General features: G+C 35.1%; 6 protein-coding genes across 6 annotated transcripts; 4 read left to right on the top strand and 2 right to left on the bottom strand.

The window, feature by feature from the left end:
• Positions 1–94: 94 nt before the first annotated feature.
• On the top strand, positions 95–4,857 carry MONOS_3899 (uncharacterized protein; the record flags this gene model as incomplete). The annotated part of the gene is made up of 1 exon (XM_067873926.1): positions 95–4,857. The coding sequence occupies one exon, from the start codon at positions 95–97 to the stop codon at positions 4,724–4,726; it is 4,632 nt and encodes a 1,543-aa protein (XP_067735110.1). The 3' UTR covers positions 4,727–4,857.
• A 422-nt stretch (positions 4,858–5,279) lies between these two features.
• On the top strand, positions 5,280–6,444 carry MONOS_3900 (putative 60S ribosomal protein L10a-1). Its single transcript, XM_067873929.1, has 2 exons — positions 5,280–5,403; positions 5,469–6,444. Exons 1-2 carry the CDS (start codon positions 5,314–5,316, stop codon positions 6,027–6,029), a joined length of 651 nt encoding a protein of 216 aa, XP_067735109.1. The 5' UTR covers positions 5,280–5,313; the 3' UTR covers positions 6,030–6,444.
• On the bottom strand, positions 6,346–10,767 carry MONOS_3901 (uncharacterized protein; the record flags this gene model as incomplete). The annotated part of the gene is made up of 7 exons (XM_067873930.1): positions 6,346–6,647; positions 6,758–6,896; positions 6,960–8,747; positions 8,957–9,032; positions 9,135–10,599; positions 10,665–10,694; positions 10,762–10,767. 5 exons carry the CDS (start codon positions 10,765–10,767, stop codon positions 7,304–7,306), a joined length of 3,021 nt encoding a protein of 1,006 aa, XP_067735108.1. The 3' UTR covers positions 6,346–6,647; positions 6,758–6,896; positions 6,960–7,303.
• Positions 10,768–13,048: 2,281 nt separating this feature from the next.
• MONOS_3902 (uncharacterized protein) lies at positions 13,049–13,898 on the bottom strand (the record flags this gene model as incomplete). The annotated part of the gene is made up of 2 exons (XM_067873931.1): positions 13,049–13,562; positions 13,633–13,898. 2 exons carry the CDS (start codon positions 13,896–13,898, stop codon positions 13,049–13,051), a joined length of 780 nt encoding a protein of 259 aa, XP_067735107.1.
• An 841-nt stretch (positions 13,899–14,739) lies between these two features.
• MONOS_3903 (putative DDE superfamily endonuclease) lies at positions 14,740–15,837 on the top strand (the record flags this gene model as incomplete). Its single annotated transcript, XM_067873932.1, has 1 exon — positions 14,740–15,837. The coding sequence occupies one exon, from the start codon at positions 14,740–14,742 to the stop codon at positions 15,835–15,837; it is 1,098 nt and encodes a 365-aa protein (XP_067735106.1).
• Positions 15,838–19,237: 3,400 nt separating this feature from the next.
• MONOS_3904 (putative Condensin II complex subunit CAP-H2 or CNDH2, C-term) lies at positions 19,238–24,230 on the top strand (the record flags this gene model as incomplete). Its single annotated transcript, XM_067873933.1, has 8 exons — positions 19,238–19,439; positions 19,499–19,632; positions 19,734–20,421; positions 20,686–20,936; positions 21,143–21,506; positions 21,737–23,016; positions 23,458–23,559; positions 23,704–24,230. 8 exons carry the CDS (start codon positions 19,238–19,240, stop codon positions 24,049–24,051), a joined length of 3,369 nt encoding a protein of 1,122 aa, XP_067735105.1. The 3' UTR covers positions 24,052–24,230.
• Between the last annotated feature and the right edge of the window lie 87 nt (positions 24,231–24,317).

The raw sequence follows: 24,317 nt of genomic DNA, 5'->3' as shown, positions 1-24,317 counted from the left end.
TAAAATTGTTATTTCTGATCATATTTATTTTTTGTTGTTTTTTAATTTAAAACAATTGTTTTTTAGCTTTCTTTTGTTTTAGTCATAAATAAACATGCTTCGGCAAAGTCCTTCTGCATCAGGCGATGGGACAAAGCCTCTTTCTCTCTTCCAAACTCTTCGAATGCAATCTGATCTGTCTAGACAAAGACATTTCAATGCATTAGTGAAAAAAACAAATGTAGTGAAATCCCAGCGATCTCCTTCGATGACTCCAGGGCGCCCAACTCAGCTTTTAAGAACAACTTCAAAGCAAAGTCAACAGATGTCACAATCGTCGACTCCTCTTTCACCTCCACGGAAGCCAGTTTTCCAACCACCGTTTAAAGGAATGGGTTTGCCACCTCCAAGGCCAAAAAGTTCTGCACAGGGTTCGAGCCTTCGTTCATTGCTCGCTATGAAAAAACAAATTCAACTTCATCAACCTTCAAGATCAATATCTTCGTCAGCCACTGAAAACGAACAAAATCAGTCAAAACAAGCATCTTCTAATCAAACTTTGAATACGAATCACTTATTTATACCCCAATCTACTGCTCAATTGACTTCTGACTCATCGACGAATTTGATGATGTCAACAAAATTTCTTCAGCAACCAAAAATCGGAATAAGAAGAACACTCGGAATTGTGAAAGCTCCATCACTAACATCAATAAACAGCAATGCTCAGCCAGTTACAACAACCACGCTTCCATCTTTGTTTTCTGACAAAAATCCTTCAGCCAGTGAATCTGTGGAAGCTACTCGAACAGCAGCTGCTGCAACAACGACAACGAATACAACTCCAGTTTTAGCGCTTAAGACAGCAACACGATATACGCGAATTCAAAAAAACCGAATTGCTTTATCAACGAACGGGCAATCTTCGTCAAGCGCTCTTCCACTGCATCCGCTTCCTCAATTATCTGACTCAAATCAAATGCAAAATTCGGCTGTAAATGAATCATTTCAGCAAAAACCATCAATTTTATCAGAAGTTGCGTCTTCATCCGTATTGAATCAACTTGGAGGAGATACCCTTCAGCAAGAATTAGCTATGCAAGATTCAAAGAATGCTGCTTTTCCTGATGCTTTGAGGATTGCCCAACCAACAATGCTGAGTGAAGAAAGCCGACTCCGAACGGAGCAACAGGAGCGAGAAATGAAAGAAAAAGAAGATAAATTGAAAGAGGCAATGAGCCAAATTGAGGAGATGCAGAAGCAGATGCACACGTGGATGCTCAAAATTGTTGGGTCGGTTTCATCCGACGAGAAAAATGCGACTCTGAATGAAAAAAACATTTTTTTGCAGAATGAGAAAGAAACAAGTTCGCTTGCAGACAGTTTATTGCACAGACAGCAGCTTTTGCAAGAGGAGCTGTTGAAATTAATGAGCGAAACAGAAAACCAGAAAAAGAAAAGAAGCAGAGAAGAACTTGGAACAATGACAAGCTCTAATGAAGAGAAAGAGAAAGAGAAAGAAAAAGAAAAAGAGAATGAAAAAGAAGAAAGCGAGGAAGAGAGCGAGGAAGAGAAAAAGAAAGGCCTACGATCAAAACGAATGAGAACACCAATACGAACCGAAAAGAACATAGAAAACTCAGAAAAATCCAAACAGTTTGAGGAGAATGAGAAAGAAAAAACAAGCAAAAGCAACAACAATCAGAAAAGACCCCTCTCTCCTTCTGTCTCTGACTCAATGAAGACTCCGCCGCTCGGCTCTCGAAGTGCGCTGGCAGTTGCAGATGGCACAAGCGAAAAGAAAAGCATCATGTTGTTGAGAAGCAGAGGATTATCGCCTTTGAAAGGAACATCAACAACAGGCAAAAAGGAGGCATTCAACAGAAATAAGCCTGGAGCAGCTGCAGATGAAGCACAATTGACTCAGCTGGGAGAATCTGTAGAGCAAATAGAAGGATTGAATGAATGGGATGGAGAGTCGCTTGATGATGGAGGTTTGGAATGGAGCAAAGAAAGAGGAGAAGAGGGAGAAGGTGATGAAGGAGAAGGAGAAGGAGAAGGAGAAGGAGAAGAAGGGTTCCAGGAATGGGAGGAAGACGAGGTTGAAGAAAACGATGATGAAGACGAAGACATTTGGGACCAGGAGATTCTGGAAAGTGCTGAGGTTGTTGATGACTCGGTGCGAGCTGTGATGGAAGGAAGCAAAGACCTCCCCTCAGCCCTGCTCACGATTTCCTGTCTTTCTTCGTCTGTTTCGTCTTCCCCACCGTTTGTGAACGATGCGCTGGCTGCTTCGCTTCTTGCGTTCTCTCAGAGCCACAGCGGGAAAGGAATCGTGAAGCTGACAGCGTCTCTCATTTCGCAGTCATTTTCTTCTGGAAGCTCCCCTTCTAAACTGCCTCTTCAGCTTCGGTTTGCTTCGTCTGCTGCTAATTCTCCAACGGGATTCTCTTCAGCAAGTGCCGATGTTGAATTGCCAATGCCACTGCTTTCTTATCAAGAATGCACCACTCTGTGCTCATCGATGCTCCACACATCGTCCATTTCATCTGCGCAGTTCTCTCTTATTCTGACTTCTCTGGCATTTCACGAATGCTTCTTCTTCATTTCATCATCACCACGCTCAAGTCACACACTGGATTCACCTGACAGCAAGCCTGGCGGTTTATCTCCTTCTCTTTCCCCGTCTCCTTCTCTCTCTCCGTCTTTTTCTCACCCCACAAAGGAATACTTGCCATCTGATTCGGCTGTTCGTGTGATGGAGCAGATAGCTGACTGTCTTGTTGCAGCGTTAATTTGCGTGCCTTTATTTTCGCCGGCTTTTTGCTCAACTCCATTCCACACACTTCAACAGCAGCAGCAACACAAACTGAAACAGCAACAGCAACAGCAACAACAAAAGCTCACTTCAGACATCCACCTCACTTCATTCACATCAACTGCACGTCAAACACCACGCCTGCCAGTTGCCTCGCCTTTCTCTCTTTCTCCTTCGTCATCTTCGTCATTTCTGTCTCATCCTTCTCTCTCACTCAACCGCTCTGCCACTCCATCATTCGCATCCAGCACCTTCTCCACTCTCTTCCCAGCTGCCAATCTGAAGCTTTTATCTTCTCAGCGCTTATCAATTTCACAGCCCTCCGAAAAGCCAGCTGTTTATCAAGAGCGCTTTCCAGAGTCGTCTTTGTTTCCGTCTCTGACAGCCTCAAAAAAACTGAATGCGCTTTTTGACTGTCATCGCTTCTATCAGTCGGACGAAGAGCTTCAAGTGGCACAGCCGCCTCAGGCACAGCAGCAACTGCATCTTCAGCAGCCACAGGAAGAAGCTGGCGATTATCTTGCACAATTTTCAGAGTTTCCAGGCACAGCAACATGCGGCGAGTGTTTCTTTTCTCGGGTTCCTTTACCGCTGCTGCTTTCTTCTGGCTGTCTAACTGCAACGTATCTGCTTTCCTTTCTGCTGTGCTTCACTGAGCTGTTTGAGCAGCATGAGGGATGTGCGAAACCATTTGGAATAACAGCGCAGATGCTCGCTGCACTGGAGCATGTGCTGTCTGTTGTCGGATCAGTTTTGGGACTACATGTTGAATGTTCAATGGAAACACAACAGGATCCGCTGAATTTGGTGATAGAAGACAAAAAATCCAAAGGATATTCGTTTTTCAGCAAGGAAACATCTCTCGAAGAAGTTGCGTTTGCTGCATTGACAAACATAATCACTCTTCTTCCCACCCAGACTTTGTTAAACAGACTTCTTTTAGAGGGAAACAACATCATTCTCACGTATTTTAAGAGTGCGGTGTCTCTGTTATCGTCCCAGTACACTATTCAGTGGATCGATGTTGGTTCACTTCTGCAGCAAGCACCAAAATTACCTAAAAAATCTTCGCTTTCTTCTCGCCCTCCGGAGCATTGTGTGATTGCTGTGGGTACTAACCATGCGCGTGTGATGGTGCACTTGCTTTACTCTGCGCTGAGGTCGTCTGACAGCATTCCCACGCTGCTTCTGCAGACTTCGCTGTTCGAATGGATTCCGCTTCTGCTGCCGAGACTGGTGCAGTTCCTGTTTGGTGAGCTTTGCCTGGTTGCCTTGCTTCTTTTCATCAGATGCACTAATGTTCAATCTTCTGCTTCCAGCGTCTTTCAGTCGTTGCTGCTCAATGAGTGGACTGTTGATGACTGTGTTGAATTCTCTCTTGTGTCTATTCTACAGACCTGCTCTGTAATTTCAAAGCTTCTTTCGATTGTTCCACGCGATGCTCAGCCTCATCAAGCAACTGCCTCTCGTTTGACTCGAATTTCTTTCTCTTTGATGAGCAGTTCAATGCAAAATGATGCCTCGCTTTTTATGCACAACCCGTTTGTTGAGCTTGACAGCCTTCTGTATCTTCTGCTGCGCCTTCTGGACTGCTGCTTTTGTCAGGGTGTGTTAGCTGGAGAAGATATTAGCTCTTCCCAGACTCTTTGCAACCGATTTATTCCATTTCTGACATTGTTTTTGAGGGCTTTGTCCACATTTTCTTATTGCTATCTCGGATTTAATAAGCAGATAAAGCCTTTCACACATATTCATGAGCTTATTGCATTTCTTCCGGATGATTCGCCTTCGTTATGGGAATGTGCAATGAACTTTCATTCTTTTTCAAAAAAAGAGGAAGAAACTTCCACTGTTTTATTAATTCGTTTGCATATATCTTCTATTATTTCATTTCTTTATTCCAACGAACCAGCTGTTTCTTCATCTTGAACACAGTTCAGTTGCAATATGTTTTTTTGTTGATAAACAAAAATAGAATCTTTTCAATATTTTTTTTGATGAAAACATGACGTAATCATTTTTAAAAATCTTATTGAATAGATAATCGTGATTTTTTCCAATTGTTTATCAAAGAAAAATTTTATCAAAAGGTTTATTTTGAAATATCTTTTTCAATTAATAAATAAAAATGTGAATAAGTATTTTTCGTTAATAGCAGCAATAAAAATACATAAGCACTGTAGGAAAATTTGCTCTGGACAATTTTTTCTTCTTCATTTTTCTTTCTTTCTTTCCATTTTTTGAATAATATTGTTTTTTCAATTCAGATTATTCTTGCTGAGTTATTGCAAAATTTTCAAAATTTTCGAATAATGCATTACCAAATGATTTCACAATCGGAAGCTTCAATTTTTTCCCAAAATTTTGGAATTATTTGTTTATTTTTCAAAATTCATCAATGGAAATAATTGAAAAAAGTTTATGTTTAGCAATATATTATAATATTTTTGAAAACGTGATCAGGAATATTTCCTCAGTTGAGGATATACTTTTAAGTTTTTTGGAAATCGAAAGGAATGTCGAAGATTGATGGCGAAATTATGCGCTCTGCTGTTGCGTCTATTCTTGATTACAAGAAAAAGCATCCCCGCAAGTTTGTAGAAACAGTATGAAATATTTATTTCTGTTTGATGATTTTTCCAATTTTTTGGATTTTCTCTTTGCTGAATAGATTGAATTGCAAGTTGGGCTTAAAAACTACGATCCAAACACAGATAGACGTTTTTCTGGATCGATTGCTCTTCCTGTTATGGCTTGCCCACGAAGAACTGTCTGTGTTTTTGCAGATGCAGCCCATGAAGAAGAAGCTCAAAAGAAAGGACTTCCATTCATGAACGTTGGTGACTTGAAAAAATTGAACAAGGACAAAAAATTAGTCAGAAAGCTTGGCCACAAGTACGATTATTTCCTTGCTTCTGATTCATTGATCAAGCAACTTCCTCGTCTTCTTGGACCAACTCTGAACAAGATGGGTAAGTTCCCAACAGTTGTTACACACACAGAAGATTTGGCAGTGAAAGCTGCTGAAGTCAAGTCTTCAGTAAAGTTCCAACTGAAGAAAGCTCTTTGCTTGAATGTGCCTGTTGCACGTGTCGATATGAATGAGCAAGATATCATTCGTAATATTTCGATCTCAATCAACTTTTTGTGCTCGCTTTTGAAAAAGAATTGGCAAAACATTCGTCGTATTCACATTAAGAGCACAATGTCACCACCTCAACTCATTTACTAAACTTATTTAATTTGGAAAAGAGAGAAAGATCTCAAAAGAGCGAAGCAAAACACCATTCAATAAATGAATGGAAGCTGTCCTTTATCGACATTCAATGGTTCTTTAATTTTATGGCATTCTTCATTTCCATTTTGAATTTAAGAAAAGGCTAATTTACAAATGTATATACTTAAAAATATTTTTTTTAACCGCTTTCTTTGATTAAACGAAGTAATTTTAAAAATCAGATTTTTCATTTAATTTTGAATAAATGAAAAAACTTTAAGACTTGCTTTTTCTTTTATTGAAATAGCGAAGAGAAAAATACAAATGTCCCTGAATTTCTTCACTCTTCAATATAATTTTCCAAAAAAAATAAAGTGAAGCTGTTTGTGGATGATTTAACTGATCACATTAATTGAAAAAGTTTTTGAAATGAATTTTTTTTCAATGATCCAAAGTCAAGTTGAAGAAGTGAAAATTAAACTGCAAATTAAAATGGTGCAAATAAAATTCCACATTTTCGAAAATAGACTTGAGAGAATGGCGCGAATGCTAATAGATGGAAAAGCCAGGTTTTTGGATTCCACCAACTTTGGTGAATTCACAAAAAAATTCTCATATCCACTCAACGAAAGCCTCAAAAAAACAGGTTTGTTGTAAAAGAGATAAGGCCATAATTGAAAAGTGAGGGGAAAAATGTGAATTGTTATAGAAATGATTTCATTTAAGCAAATTTTGGAACAAACCTGACAGAAAAAAAAAAACATTTTTTGAAAAATAAAAATGATTTACCATTTGAACGCTTAACTTCGTTATTATCAGGGTTGTTTTAAATGTGTTTCAAAATTCTTCAATAAATAAATAGAACATGAAGATATAAATTTTCTAAGAAGAAGAAGAAGAAAATGAATTAAGGATTAAGTTCACTTGTGGAAGTACATAACAAACTCCAAAAGAAATTGCACATTCATTTTGTTTTCCAACAAATACAGTTCCGATTGTAATAGATTGCTAAATTGAAAAATAAAATTAAATAAAAATCTTTCAAAATTCTCTTTAAAAAGTATTGTTTTCAAATTTTAAAACTTGAAATATTCTCTTCCAGATTTAATGGAGCATTCAAATAAATAAAAAAGTTAAAAAAAAAAAATTCCACATTGCAAAAAATTATGTTAATATCACTTACTAAAAAAAATAAAAAATTTCATTCTTCTGAACAGATTGTCATTATCTTCTCAAAACAAATAATCATGTTTCTTTATCAAACATGCAAATGAACCATTAAAGCGCGCTTATCGAACCATATTGACATACATACGATGAAAACGATAATCGCTGCGTTGAATTGTCAAGCCAGAAGGAGAAAACGGATCAGAGGGAGGCGTCTCAACTTGAACATGTGGCAGATAATTAAGCATATCGGATCTGCGTATAACACTGCCGTGAACGTGATTTCTTTTCTTCTGAGCCAAATAGCCTGGGCACAGCCAGAACAATTGAATATCATCCTTTTGAAGGTTGCCTTCAATGATATCGCGGATTCCGCTTTCTTCGATCTCATCTTCGATTGATCGAAGAAGATAAACCCCGAAATCCACACCTTTTTCAAGTTCCTCGGCATCCTCGTCAAAATTCACCAACGGAATTGGATTATATTTTTTCGCGGAATAATCATATGAATATACATCATCTAAGCCCTGGAAGCATACAACAGGATCAAGCAGCGAAACCAAATCCAATTGTGGAATTTCTGCAGAGCGAAATATTGACGCTCCTTTAGTGAATACATGATTGTTCCTCGCAGTCACACCTTCATTGAATGGTTTTGCCACTTCTATTCTTGTTTCTCTTGCTATATTCATATAGACAATAGAGTTCTCTCGGATATACTGAACCGCATAGAATAGCGCTTGGCTATCTGCATCTCTGCCTCCAGCCAGCCATTCGAATAGTGTGTGAATAAAACCCATTTTGCATACAAATGGAAGCTCTTTTGATACGCCAGTGAGAAATTGCATCACAAAGGAATCAATCGAAATTTGAACCGATTCAAGGGATTGTGGCTGAAAAGCCTCAGCCTCCAGAACGATTACAGAAACTGGCGCAATCAACGGGAAAGGATGTGACATGCGATTCACTAATCTTTCAAAAAACGGCCGGATGACTATTTCATCGCAATATTTTATCTCTGATTTGCAAATAGCCCCGAGGCACTTGAGCAAGTGATATAAATGGAGAGCATGAAAAGAATAATGATATAACGGAGTCGTACAAGTAAATTTCTTTTGACTGTTGTTGTATCCACGTCTCGATATTTCTTCGCCAATGGAGAATGTCAAATAGTTCGAGAGCTTATTTCTTTCCAGAGTCAATTGGTCTTTTTTCAAATCGTAAACAAGTTCATATTCAGAAGCAGATTCAAATTTCGATAGCAAAGGCTTCTTTGTATATTCGTAAGGCAGATATTTGTGCGCATCAAATTCCTTTTCTCTTTGATACCAGGGAACTGGTTCTAAGCTGACGTTCATAACTTCTTCTTTCTTGGCTTCTTTTTCATTCTTCGAAATGTTGATAGATTCAGAAACTTTATTCATTTCCGCTTCTACTGCATCTAACTCTTCTAAGAGTTTGCTCTCAAACGATGAACAATAAAGTTGTTTGGTTTCATTTGGATATAATGAACATATGTTTTCAATACAGCGGCTCGACAGGTTGAAAAACAGATGATCTGGGAAACTATTTCCAAATTATTCGCAAATTGCATTATCAAATCATGTTTTTTTTAAAAAGGATTCAAGACAAAATAAATAGAGAGAATGAATATATGAAAGGTTGAAAGTTAGAATGTTAAAATAAAACAATTAAATAAAAAAAAAAAAATAAAATTTCAATAAAAAATAATTATTTGTTGAAAAATCAAACAAATAAAATATGTTGGAGCAAACTTGTTCAGCCGCATTAACAAAGGAATAATCGCTTTGAGCTGAGCTATGTTCATGGGCTGTCTTTTTTTCGAATAATCTGATAAATAGTGCAAGAAAATGAAATTAAGAGATAATTGAATCAACAATTAACAAATAATCAAGTTGTTAAAATCTATTTAATAATGAACAGAGAGCAAACAAAATTCTTTTGTTAACATAAAAATGCGCATAAGGCATTCCCGGATTTGAAAAATATCGATTTTTCCTATAGGAATTACAATAACGTCTTCATTCGCTTCGAGATCATCCTCCTTTCCTTCATCGCCAGCCACATCGCCTCGTGAACTTTCCTTCTTTCTTTTCAAATACTCCTCTTCTGCACCTTCTGGAAGAATTATTCCTTCCATTAGAACGCTAATCACATTGCTTATTGGCTTTATACTTCTAAATTCATGTTTGTTATTGATGAGAGCAAAGGCTGCCTTGACGCGAACAGAAAACGGAAGGAACGGCTTTTTGCCTTCTTTTTGAGTTGCTGTTGATGATGACATTGAAGCAGAGGCTGAAGATGAGATTTCGGCTAAATCTGAATCAGAAGAAGTTTTTAAATCAATTTGAACATTTTGTTGATCCATTTTCTTTCGCTTTTCTCCATCTGACTTCTCATCAGCATTCTTTCCACCAACTTTCGTGTTTGATTTTCCCTTATTTTTTTTCTTTGATCCTTCATTTTTCTTTGATAGCTTTGATTTTTTGCCTTTCTCTTCTTCTTTCTCTTCTTCTTTCTCTTCTTTGCTCTTGTCTTGTCCTTCAGCCTTTTCATCGTCAACCATTAAACTGTGCTCCGAACTTTTCCCATCAGAAGCTGAATCCTCGAAATTCAGCTCTTCAGCACCATCCACTTCGCACTGAACATCCAATTCTCTTTGATACCACGGAGTATGCACCTTGATCTTTTCTCGCGCAATTCCTCTGTTTTGATTCCCCACAGCCAGCTCTGTCAGCACAGACTCGAAATGATAATCCGAAAATTCTTTTTCCCAATTGAAAAACATTCCTTGCGGAATCTTTTTTCCAATGTTGTGAGTTATCTGTAAGGATGTGATGGCATCTATAAGCCCTTCGCTGCTTTGGCACCGCATCAAAATCGAATCAATACCATCAAGCAAATTCTGTCTGGTTAATGCCACTATCCCTTCTTTGTTCGCCATTTTCACAAAGTTCAGAATCAGCCTCGATAAGGCATTCAAAGCATCATCACTTTCTGTGGTGTGTATGCGCTCAACAACTGATGGAATAACGTTGCCATCAAAGATAATGCTTTGAAGAAGTGGAGATGTCAGAAAATCTGATGTAAACTTCGTTATCGTTTTAGGTTTTTTTTGGTAATACGGCACATTCAACCATCGTTTTTCGATACCTGTTAGTGGTACTGTTATTTCTCTTAACTTTATGTGCTGCTCCGAATATGATTTAGCATCAACAACAACTGCCATCGCAGATGTGTAAGAAGCAACGACTTTGTCATTTCCAGTTGATTTGAGCAGGCCCTTGCCTTCATTAAGAATGTTATAAAGTATATACGAAGGAAGTGTTTCCATTTTCCCAACAAACTGCAACAGCAAATTGTTGATTTGTTCTGAAACCTCAAGTAACTCATTTGTCTTACATTTTCGATTCCTGAAATTTCTTATATATATATTTTACATACAAAATAATAAAAGCTTACTGCAATTTTGATGTCAATTTTTCCAAAGTTCTTGTTGTTGCAAAAATAATAAATAATTTTCTAAAAATCGACTTTGTTGAGATAAAAGTTTGCAAACATTCATTATTGATAACTTGTACTTCAATATCCTTTTATTAATCATGCAATGTGCGATTTTAACAGTTCATTGTTTCAAATAATACATCAATTTGCATCATCAAGTGTTTAAAAATGATAAGCACGTAAATATAAAGTTCATTTTAAAATCCAAATGGTACCTTGAAAATGGGTAATGCTGTTCTGTTATTACTTCTGGTTGATCTCATTTTTAAACTATAAAATAAATATTACAATATTGGATCAAATTAGTTACATTTTTCATGCTTAACTGAAATAGTGAATTATGAGTTAAAAATTGAACAGAAAACAAATAGATACTAAGCCTGGGTGACTGGTTGAAAAAGTGATGGTTACGTCAGTTAGCAGAATTTTTTCACGTCATTCGAAAATAGCTTTTTTAATCTTTATTCAAAAAGGCTTTTAAACATAGTTATCTTCTCATAAAATTTATTCAGCAATTTTCGACTTTGACTAATGACTTTGTTATTGGTTCAGTTCTAAAAAAATGAACCATTATTCTTATTATATTTATTCTGAGAAATATTTTTTTCTTTTCAATTATAAGCTTTCAATAAAGGAAAGTTTTTAAGTTTGCATTATTAAAAGCTTGCCTATTGATAGGTTTTATGTTTTTTTCAGGATAGGAGATGAAAATGAATGAAAGTTGGATATCTCGTTATGCAGACTGACCATCAAGTTCAGACAGCGAATTCATATGGAAAGTGCCCAGGATGAAGGAATTTGGAAGTTTAATTGAAGAATCAATTGAATAAACACGAAAAAGGAAGGGATAATGAAATTGAATTGAAGAAAACAGTCGCAAATTGAATAAAATATTGAAATTGAATTGAATATAGGTTCTGAAGGTTTGCTGTAACTTTTTTTGAAGTGACTATTTTTTTTTTTTTTTTTTTATTTTTTTTTTTTTTTTTTTTTTTTTTTTTTTTTTTCATTTGGACTATTGAAAGAGCGAAGGATTTGATGGCTTTGAAGAAGAAAAAGAAAAGCAGGGAAGGAAAAATACAGATAGACAGATGAAATGCGAGATAAATCGAAGATGTCTGGCATTGGGCTTTGGCGAAGAATTATTTTTGAGGGAAGATGATTTTTTTTGTGAAATAAGGGAAGCGAAAGAAGAAGAGGTGGAATGAAAAAGGAATTGTTCAATATTTCATATTTTTTGTTGGAGAGAGAGAAAGAGATTGAGCTGAAAGTGAAAAAGGATTCAAAGGATATTATTTGCCAGAAGAAGACAAAATCCAGAAGAAGAGAAATTCATTGAATTTCTCGGTTGGCATTAATTGACACTCATCTTCTCAATTTTCAACAATTAATCGTCTCATTCATTCCATTCGTCATTATGATCTTCTTCTTCTTCTTCTTCAAATACATCATCAACATTTCACACAGCATCTCCTTCTTCTTCTTTTTCTTCCACTTCTTCTACATCATCTGATTGAATTTCTTCACATTTGATACATGCATCAGAGATTTCTTTAGAAATAAAGAAAAGAGGAATAAGTGAAGACAAAGAAGATGGAAAAAGAGGAAAGAAGATTTTTCTGATACGATTTTTATTAAATAACGGAAATGAGACGACTGAAGAAATTATTGGATGAATAAAAAGAAATTGAAAAATTGAATAGAAAGAAAGAAAAATTTGAAGATAATAGAAAGAAGAAAAATGAAGAAAAGCAAGGAAATGTGGAATAAAAATTAAGATTAAGAAAAGATCAAACGAAAAACTGAAAAATATCAAAAAGAGAAAATTTGCAGAAAGGAGAGAAAGATTATGAGAAAATTCAAAAACCAAAACACTTTTTTGTTGATTTTTTTTATTTATCCCGAAACATTTCTTGTCAGTTAAATATTATCCTGTTTGGAGATGAGAATAATTGATATTTTAAATGTTTTTCTTCATGTTAAAGATAACATTCAAACTTTTATTTTCTCTATGAAGAAATTTCATTTTAATTTCCGTTTTGAAACATAAACATGGAATTGATGAAAAATGAAAAAATATGAGCTATTAAAAAAGGCACAACTTGAACAATCGCTATTTTATATCGAATAATAAATAAATAAAAATTTTTGAAATGCTTGGGTTAATTAACATGCTTCAAATCCATCAATTTTTTCTTTTTGCAAATGCACAATTATCCTTGTCGCTTTATTCAGCTTGATTATTAGTTCATTCATTTCATAAAAACTGAATTTCGATCCTTGCATCATATGATAACATCTCTTATTGTCTAAGTTTGTTTTCCAAATGCAACAATGCCACATCAGATGCTGAATTCCCACCCCCACCCCCACCCCCTTCTCTGTTCTTCTTTCTCCTCCCTTACTAACCTCTCCCCAATAAACGTGATGCTCATCGCACAGGTCGGCTGTATCACCCCTTCCACAATTAACTTCTTCACAATCCGCTCCCGCTCTGCACACAACTCCACCAGCTCCCCCGTCACCGTCATCGTCACCAGACAGTCCCGCCAGCTCCCATACGCACTCTCGTCAACCAGTGTCACGCACTCCGTACGCGCAGGAACACTCAGCAGCAATTCCACATCCAGAATCTGTCCCTCTTCCTCTTCTTCCTCTTCCTCTTCTTCTTCTTCCTCCAAATCAATCAAATCACATTCTTTGTCTTGCTTCTTATTCATCTCCAAACCATTTTTCAACATTTCCACCTGTTCCACATCTTTCCCCATTCCCTCTGAACTTCCATCGAAAGTTATGCCCAAAGACCATCTGCTATTTCTTCTTCTGCTCTTGAAATCTCCTGTTGTATGCAATATGCTGACAAAGAATTACGCAATTCAGCTCCAATTGATGCTTCTTGTCTGCCTCCACATCTTCCTTCACAAACCTCAACAGACTTAGCCCAAGCGCATCAACAACCAGCGGAGTACTCGCTTCTTCCAACTTCCCATGATTTTCTTTGATTCTCTCCACAAACTCTCTGTGCGCTGTTGGATAGTCAACTTTCACTCCATTTCCTCCTTTTTCATCTATTTCTTCTAACTCCTTTCCTCCCTTTTCTCCTTCCTCTACCTCTTCGCGCTCCTCCAGTGCATCCAGCGCAATCAAAGCAGTGAAATTGTGTTGCGTTATCCAACATTGGCCATGTTCCATTATTCTCAATTATAGTCAGGGACAAAACCCGGGACAAGGACAAAACCCGGGACACTTCAGTCTAGAATATTTTTTTTGAATGTTTATTTAAAACAATTCCAAATCAAAAAACAATTCTTGATAAACTTTTTTGATTTCATCCTTTGAATGCACGTCAAAACAATTGTCTCTTCAATAAGAAATTATATCAAATAGAATGATCAAACTTCCATAAATCATATGAAAAAAGCAAACGTTTCTTCGCCTCTCCCTTTCAACAAATTATCACCGATTAAGGCCTCAGCAGAGTTTCGCCGGCTCCCTTCAAAAGTTGAAAAAGTTGATTATCTTCTGAAACAAGATGGAATTTAACCTTCAGATCTTGTGAAAGATAAAATTATTACTCATTCTTCCATTTACCGGCATATGGCTTCAAAAAAAGCAGGGCGTGATCCTCAACATGCTGGCAGACCAGGGCTGTTCAATAAAGAAGAAATAGAGGAAATAGAAGATTGTGCAATTGCACAAATATCATCCACAAACAAATTGACAGTTTCAGACATTATCAGATTCGTGTGTTGCTATTTGTTTGTTTTATTTTTTTATTGTGCATTTTTGATAGTCAGAAAATGTGATGATGAAGAAAAAGAAGGAATGCACACAAACGACTGAAGTCAGGAAAATCAGCAAAAAATGGGCACGCAGGTTGATAAAGAAAAGTGGATTACTGAAATTAATTAAACCAACTTTTATAGATCTTCATCGCCTTCAAGCGTCCACAATAGAAAATATGAGGAATTGGTTTTCGTTGTTAAAAAATGTTATTGATGATTATAATATTTCATCAGATTTTATTATCAATATGGACGAAACTGGCATCTTGATGAAGCAGTCGGACGAGGAAATAGTAGTTACAAAAGAATCTCAGCATGCATTTTTACCAGAAGCACAGAGAAGGAAAAATGCTACATTATTTTTTTCTATTTTTGCAGATGGGACGTCACTTGATCCAATCATGCTATGGCCTTCTCAGACCATTTCCGAGGATTTAAAGGAGTTGAAGTATCATCGAATTAACTGTTTGGCAAATGGGACAGGCTGGATGACAAGAAGAGATTTTGAAAAGGTTATGATAGAAATATTATTGCCAAAAATTAATGAGAAAAGAGTTGAGCTTCATGGACAGTCTTCCTACGCTTTGATTATCCTTGATGGGCATTCCTCTCGCCTAAGTTTTCCAGTGATATCTTGGTGCAGAGATCATTTAATCCATTTATTGATTCTTCCATCACATACAACACATCTCACTCAGCCGCTGGATAGGTTTGTAATCGCGCATTTCAAAAACAGCCTAAAAAGAGCATTCTCGGTTCCTTCTGATTCGTCAATTTCTTCTTACAGAAAATCATTAATACCAGCAGTATCAGAAGCGGTTAATAACTCTCTCTCTCCAAGAATTGTGAAAAAGTCATTTGAAGCATGCGGAATTTTCCCGTTAGACCCTTCTGTCGTATATCAGTGCCTCCCGCAGAACATTGAAGCCCCTTCGACAGCAGAAAAAGTGGTAAACAATTCTTCACTTTCATGCAGTATCAGCATGAAATTAATTACAGGAGATAATTTTTTCGAAAGCTTTTCCATGCAATTCGAAAAAAAAAAGAAACGTCAGCAAAATAGCTCAGTAACAAAGCAGGATGGTACAGTGTCTGAGGTGAAGGAATTATCTAATGTAAAGGACAAAAGCTCAAATGAAACAGGACCTGTTGAAAATGTCAACTTTCAAAATCATGGAAGGAAAACAATTATTCACGATGATGTTTCTTCGGAACAATCTGATAATTCAGAAGATCGAAAAGAGCAACGAGATTCATCAGAAGAAGAGATTCTTTTCCCCAGTGAAAAAAGGAAAAGAAAACTAACTTCAGAAAGCAAATGGGGATCCATCTTCAATTACAGTTAAAAACATTTAATGTGAGTTACAAATTATTTATTCAATTCTTATTTCAACATGGTTCAACGTTATTAAATAGTGCTTTGTTTTCTATTGCTTTTTAAGCGCCAATCTTTTTTAACTGATATTTTAATTGCAAATTCAATTCAGATATTTTCATTTGGCTTGTTCGATCCATCCAAATACACGAAAAACTCGATCATCAGTATGTTTTTCCATGAAAAAGTGTTGAATTGTGTCAAAAAAAGCTAAATGGAATATCCCGGGTTTTGTCCTTGTCCCGGGTTTTGTCCCTGACTATAATGCAATTTATTTTGTTCCTCACAATGTTGTACTTTTTATATCGCTTCTTTGAGTTGTTTTCCACTTAAAGAGTTGACTGGATAGATAGCAATGCTTGTTGCAAAATCTTCGTTGGAAAAGGAGAGTGAGAAAATTTATCAGATGATCGACAGGAGCACGTTTATATTTTCCGCTATGAAGATCAGGAAACAACTGACTTTTCCTCATCCAGCGCTTTTATCAATGAAAGCGAACATTATTGCACAACTCAAATAGCTCGCAGAGCTAATTCCAATAATTTTCATAGATCCTTCTCGATAAATAATGTGAATCCTTATTCGATATTTCCCATCACGTTGCAGACACGTCGGAATGGCTGATTTCTCGAGTTAGCATCATAGACAACAATGACTGCTCATCTCCTTCTGCCTCTTCTGTATTCTTCTCTTCTCTTCTTTGCATTGAGAATGAAGAAGAAAAGATATATTTCGTTTCGGAAAAAGAAGATGAGTATACGAAAAAGATGAAGACACACCTCTAAGATATTATAACTGCATAGTACCAGAAACAAGAAGCATCAATAAAAACACCTCGTCGCATTCGTCCATATATTCGTTGTCTATTAAAAACAACAGTGAAAACATTCGTAACCAAAGGATCAATCAGTTGCTGCAATTCACCATTTTTAAAAGATGGATAACGATTGAAATTGTGTCCTTCTGTGGATGAATTAAAAAGTTAGAAGAAAGTTCAGGAAGGAAAAGATGAAGAAGATTAAAATAATGGATTGATAGTGAAATACATAAATGATGATGATGCAATGAAGAGAAAAGGAGAAGATGCGGAGGATGAAGAAGATGGAGAAAAAGAACGGAGATCTATCATGGATTTGATTGTCATGTGGAAAGATAGAATGTTTCTTGAAATTTAAAGAAATCGATATATGGTGCAAGATATTTCACTTCAGGCATTTTCATTAAAAAATTATGCACTTTTCATTGACTTTTTGAGATTAAAAAAAACTTATCAAAAATCAGTCCATTTTTTGGCATTCATGAAATATTGGAAAACTTAACATTTTGATTTCAACGATACATGTTTTCGGATTTGAAAATCAAATTTATTTTGAAATCTGAGAAAGTTTAGTAATGTTATAAGATAAACAATTTTTTCTTGCTTTGTGCATAAAAAGCTTGAAAGTCCGAATTTTCCCCCATATCTTGAACTGAAATGGCAAATTTAATTGTTTTTGAACAATTAGAACTTAACAGAAGGTTCATTTTAGTAGGATATTTTTATTATTTCAAATTTTGATGCTCTTAACCTTCTTATCAGATATGAAAATAAAATATGAATAATAACTTTGAAGAATGAGGATTTGTGCAAACACGAAAATAAAATGCTCTAATTTTCAGATAAGTTACTGATTTATTTTGATTGATAAGTGTTGATATTTTGATATTTTCCTTCTTCGTCGATTAATTGTTCATAAGAAAAACTTCAATGGAGGAATGAAATATGTCATTTGAAATATATCTTAATTCCGTAAAGATCAAACGATGAAAGCATTTGATAGGATGTTTTGCAGTCCTTTTTCAAGAGAAATGCAATTATCACCCATTGAATATTTTTCTGTGACACTGCTCCCCACTGTCTCCATTGACGTTTTTTGATCAAAATTATCCGCCTTCGTCATTTCCGTCAGTTCCCCATAATTAAATAATCAAAAGTTAAAATTTCAAAAACTTCAATTAATCGTTTTTTTAAAAAATATAATTATTGTGAATCATTAAGCAAATTGAAATTATTCTGTTATTAAAAATTAAACTGAAATCGTTTTAAAATTTTTTCTGATAGGATATTTTTATCATCACGTCAGTCAAATATCGCTTTTTTTCAAATCAAAGTCAGTCAGTCACCCAGCCTTAGAATAAACATTCTCATTTTCAGCGTTTTTTATTGATATTCAAAGGAAATTTTCAAATCGAAATTATTTAAAGAAATAACATTCAATCAAAACAATCACTCATCTTTTCAATCATTTTCATTTTTTTGATTTTTCTTTGCTCTTTTTCTTTCAATGATCCTCTTTATCTTTCAATTTATTTGAATCTGTGTAAATATGTTTTGTGATCTCAAATAAAATTTCATCTTTCGACATTGATTGAATAATTACTAACATACAAACATCAGCTGCCCCACCTTTTAATAAGTTTTCAATCTTGAAAGATAAGTTGATTTCCGCATATGAAAATGTCGTAATGTATTTGACATTAAAAATTGTGTAATTTTCATGTGCTGCTTGATAAACTCGAACAATGCTTCCAATACGTTCAGAATACTCAACTTTTGATAATGAACAAGAATTGGAGAAAGGCTGCAATGTTTGGATCCATTTGATTATTTTATTCATTTCTTTCTTTTTTTTCTATTTATATCAATTCACAGAAAATATAAAAAAGCTCTTTGAAAAGTCTGCTAGTGCTCATTGAATTATGAGGTGACTAATAAAAAAATTTTTTTTCAAAAATTCAATCTTTTTAGCATCATGATTTTTAAGAGATAATTGTCATTCAAAGAAACAATCAAACAATAATTTTCGAATTCTCAATTTTTTTTTTAAAAAAAAAATTACAAGAAAATTATTGACTGATTTGTTTTCAATAAAATTTATCATGTTTATACAAGTCAAATTTAAATTATCATTGAAAAACAGCCCTTAATATAATATGATTGATACAAATTTGGAATCTCAATACGGTCTTTTACTTCAACCACTAAGGTTCACTTGACATTTCAAATCTGTTTTATTTATCGATTAAATATAAATATGGACATGAAATTATTTAAAATTATTTTTGCATTTATAAAAGAAATTTAGCAGATAATTGGAATATCGACATTGCACAAGAATTAGAACAATACTTGACGAATATTCAGAATATTAAAATTAATATTGATGATAGAAAGCCATCAATCAATTTTTTCGAAGGTTAACACAAGAATTTTTACGAATACATATTTAAATTTTGAATATTTAGCTGCAAGATTGGTACAGGGAACTGCTTCAATTTACTCGAGAAAAGTCGAATATCTCTTTTCTCTATTATATCAGACATTAGAAAGAATGATTCAATCCGGAGAAGGTTCAGTCACAAAGGATTTGCATGTTCAAATTTCTGATGAAGCAGAAAATGAAGAGGACGAAGAAAATATAGAAGTCGGTGGTCAACAAATTCGAGATATTTTCAGGCAATCGAAGGGAAGAAAACAATGGAGAGAAGATCTTTTAGATTCGCCATTTGACCTCCTTGATGATTCAATGAAAGGTATAATGATGAATATTTATGAAGATGAAAATAAGATCTTTTTACAAAAAAATAAATAGTTTCAAACAAAATTCTGCTTCAGGATGAGCCTGCACCTATCCCGTTTGAGCCTGCTTGTTCGTTCACTCCTTCTTTTTTTTCTTTATCTCCAACGCCAGAGATAAAAGCAGAGAGAAATGATCCTTCGCAATGGGTTTGCATTTTTTTCATCAAAGAAGAAGGTCCTCAGGAATTTTGCTGACATATTTTTTTAACTCTAATTTAAATTCTATCACTTCAATTTCTGACAAAAAGATGACAAGTTTTTCAATGCATCCATCAGGTTCTCAGTTGATGGGCTCATTTCCATTATATGCTCGGCACAATCTTATAAATGTTACATCACATGGACAGCTGTCTTCGCAGCATGCTTCATCTTCGATGTTGAATCAAAATCCTTCTGAGAATCTTCAGAAATCGACGAAAGCGCCGCAATTATCTCCATTGGCCGCAGCTCAGTCCTCGCCCTTTCCATCCTCTCCAGCAGACAGAAGATCCACTCTTTCATTTGGCAATCCCAGTTTATCAGAGAGAAGAACAATGATCGGGCCAGTGTTCATCCAAGAGGCAGACAATTTACTGGAAGAGAGCGAAAACGAAAGCAGAGCAAGAAGCAGTGATATTCTGGAAAATGTCGCTGAAGAAGGAAGCAAAAGAATCGAAGGCAACGAAAACAATGCTTTGGCATCGAGGATGACTATCGACGGTGAGAACAGCGTTGATTTTTCTGGGACTGAAGTGTTTGGAGGAATTGATCAGAAGCCGCAAGGCTTGGCAATGATGATGATGAGGATGGAAGAATGCGACGAGCTGAGTGGAATTGTGGATGATGTGGGAGGGGATATGACAGACGGCGAAGACGAAGAACAAAGCAGCAAAAAGAAAGATGGAAAAGAAGATAAAGAAGAAGAGGATGATGATGACGATGACGAAATCATGAATGGTTTGAATTTGAATGAAAGAGATTTTGTCATTTATTTGTTTGTTTATTCCTATGGCAGTGTTATAATTTTTTCTTTCATTATAATTGTAACAATAATAATAATTATTATTTGAGTATTTTTTTATCATACTATAAATTTATTATTCTTTTTCTGTTTTCTTTTTGATTGATTTAATGCCACTCCGGTTTTTTCTTGAACAATTTTTTGATCATCAAAATAAATAATTATTTGTACGCAATTAAATGCTGCTGATTGCGATTCAGCTGGAATAAACGACGAAGATTCAGAAGAAGGCAAGAAAGCGAGAAAAGCGACAAATGTGGATGGCTCTTTGGTTGTTTCTGAAAAAGAAGAAAAAGAAATGGAGAGGAGAAGAGAAAACAGGGGAGATGCTATCAATCCTGTGAAAGAAGTAATTTCAAAAGAAAAAGAGAATGAAAATGAAAAAGGAGATGAAGCTGATGCAGAGGAAAAGAAGAGAAAAGCAGAATTGGCAGTGGTAAAGCTCGGATTGGTTTGTTTGGAAATAAGGAAAGTTTTTAGAAAAGGATTTCTTTGGAGCTTTTTATTTAAAAAAAATAATTATATTTCTGAAAATGTATTTGAGAAATTGGATAAATGAATTAGCAATTAATTTTTGCCAAATGATGTTTATTTTTTTACACAATATTTATTCATCTTATCAATTCAACAATTCTTCAATTTTCTGTTGTTTTATAGGACGATCCTTGGGCAGAGTACGATGCCAACGATGCAACCGCGGAAAACCTTATTTTGAGTGACGGAAGCTTAGTGCTTGGGGACACTGCATCGACTCTGGCGAACCTGATGGAAGGAGAAGGAGAAGGAGAAGGCGAAGAAGGCAGTTTGGAAGAGGCTGAAAAAGAAGAAATAGAAATGAAAGAGAACGAAGATGATGCAGAAGACGAAGAAAGCAGGGCAAGAATCAGAGAAATGAACGAACTTCGAAGGAGATTGAGAAAAGATGAGTTGGCAAAGAAAAAGAAAGACCGAGTGAAAGAAGAAGAGAAGAAGAGGGAGTTATTAAGAAGAAAAACTGGGCTTTACAGACCGTTTGAAAAGAGTGTGCAAATGAAATTATAAAAATTCTCTATTTGTTTTGAAATCAACTTTTTTCTGTTTTGTTTTATTGGATTTAATTTGATTATTTATTCATTCTAATTTTGTTATTTTTATATTTTTTTTTAATTTTCTTTCCTTTATAATGCAAAATCAATCTTTTTTTTAAAAAACCAAATGATATTCGATGGGGGAAAAAAAATCATCGATTAACAAAATGCAAACCATTTCCAGTGAAGCAAGTGGATCTTCCAGACTTCGTTCAGCCAGCAATCAAAGGAAACCCGCTGATGTTCCAACTTCTCTCAGAAACTTATCATCTTGTCACAGCTCCTCCGACGCCTTCTTCATCAAGTTCATCTTCTTTGACATCTTCATCTGTGTTATCAAACGCTTTCCAATTGCTACCTCCGTCACTTTATTCACTTGCTCCGACTTCTCTAACACCAATTTTAAAGCAAGCAAATACTGAAAGCAAATCAGATAATGAAGAAGCAAAGGAAGAAGACGAAGCACAAGAAGCTAATTCTGCTTCCGCCTCTGCTTCATCATCTTCTTCTTCTGAAGTGAAAAGCGAGAAAGACGAGCTGTTTGATTCAGTTTGGATGAAGCAAAAGGAATTTGAGACAGAAAATGAGTTTATTGAGGCATTGTCTACTGAACTGGTCAGATGCAAGCAAAGAGAAGCTGAAGTCAACGAAAAACTGGAAGAAAAGCGAAGGAAGCAGAGAGAAAGAGACAGAAAAAGGAGAGAAAGAGAGAAAGGAGCAGAAGGAGAGGCAGAAAGAAGGAAAATGATTGAGAAGAAGAAGAAAATGGTAGCGAGTTTAATGGAGAACATGATTGAAAGAGATGGAATAAGCTTGAAGGAAAAAGAAGAGCGCCGAAGAGAGTTGATGGAATTTGTGTCAAAGGGATACGAAAAAAGAGGAGAAGCATCAGAGAATGAGAAGGGGAAAGGTGATGAAAATGCACAGTTAGATGAAAGAACAATTGAAGATGATGAATCAAGAGAAGGGAAAGACGGCAGAGAAGGAGAAAGAACAGGGCTGCAGGAGGAGGAACGCGTGGTGATGGGGATTGAGAGGGAGGTGGCGATGTCTGCTGATGCGCTGGCGGCTGAGGGCGGTGCAATGGATGATGATTTGGGGGCTGATTTTGGAGGGTTGGATAATGACGATGATGAGGACGATGCGACAAGCAAAAGAGGAGATGAAAGAGAAGAAAACAGCAAAGTCACTGAAGATGGAGTCGGGGCTAAGAAGGAGAAAGATGGAGATAAAAGAGGCGAAGAGAATATGGCTGGGGTGTCAGAAGGAGACAATGAATTGACTGGAGGAATGCTTTATGGAATGCCAATGAGCAACGAAGAAGAAGAAGGTGAAAGGAGCGAAACAAAGGAGATGAGCCAGATTTTGAGAAGTGACGAAAGAAATCTGGATGAAATTGAATTTTCTGAAGGTGCTTTTGATGTTGCGAAGAGAGATGTGGAATTGTTTGCGAAAAAACATGTGGTATGCATGAAGAAAATTCATAATTTTTTAACATAGTTTTTTTTATTCATTTTTTGTTTAAAAGTCATAATTTCAGAATTTTCTTTTCTTTTCTTTTCTTTTCTTTTCTTTTCTTTTCTTTTCTTTTCTTTTCTTTTCTTTTCTTTTCTTTTCTTTTCTTTTCTTTTCTTTTCTTTTCTTTTCTTTTCTTTTCTTTTCTTTTCTTTTCTTTTCTTTTCTTTTCTTTCTTTTCTTTTCTTTTCTTTTCTTTTCTTTTCTTTTCTTTTCTTTTTCTTTTCTTTTCTTTTTCTTTTCTTTTCTTTTTCTTTTTCTTTTTCTTTTTTCTTTTTTTTTTTGAATATTTTTTTTATTATTTTTCATGTTTATATATTGGCTTATTTACATCATTTGTATTTTCTAATTTATTTATTTATTTATTTATATTTGTATTCTTTGCGAAAGTCAACATTTTTGACTGAAAGCGAGGCATGGAAAAACGAATCGAAGATTACAAAATCAGCAACATTGTGGCAAAAGCACATAACAAATCAAATAGACAAACATGTTTGCTTTTTTTTTTTTTTTTATTTTTTATTTTTTATTTTAATTTTATTATTATTTTTTTATGTCATTTCTTTTTCATCTCTTTCAATTTATTCTATTTGTTAATGGAAATTTTTTCTTTCTTTCTTTCTTTCTTTTTTTAAGTCGAAGGAAAAACCGTTTTCTCTCAACAACTACTGTCGTGATGTGACAATCACTTTGCAGCAAATGAAGCACACCCAAGAAGCGATGTATGCTGCAAGGGGATTTCCTGAAGAGAGGCAGGAAACAGATAGCAGAAAGGAAAGTGGACTGCTGGAGCATAAAATATTGTTTAAAGAAGTTGTCAGAGGGGATAATGAGACAGAGGTATGCAGGAAACTGCATGCCCTTTTGCATCTTGTGAATAAAAAGGTAGTAAAAATTGAAGGAAGTGACGAAAACTTGTGTGTAATTGGACTTAACGAGTTTGAAGCCGCTCGATTTGGTGTTGAAGATATCAAAGATTTATAATCATTTAATTTGTAAATCATAAAAGATATCTGAATTTTCAACAATTTTTTCTAAATTTTCAATACATTATAATTTTATATCAAAATGAAAATTATGTTTTGAATATTCTTTTTTTGAACACTCCTCAGTTTTTTTTATTTATCATTCAAAAAATAAAAAATTTTCTTATTCTGTTAAAACTTAAAAAGCAGAAGTTGAAATTTAAATTTTTTTTATGAATTCTTCAAACTGTTGACAGATTCTTTTCTCTTCTTTGCTGTTTCTCT

The sequence above is a fragment of the Monocercomonoides exilis genome (assembly GCF_001643675.1).
Source record: "Monocercomonoides exilis strain PA203 chromosome Unknown scaffold3-2548433, whole genome shotgun sequence".
Lineage (NCBI taxonomy): Eukaryota > Preaxostyla > Oxymonadida > Polymastigidae > Monocercomonoides > Monocercomonoides exilis.
This window is presented reverse-complemented; position numbering and strand designations above follow the sequence as displayed.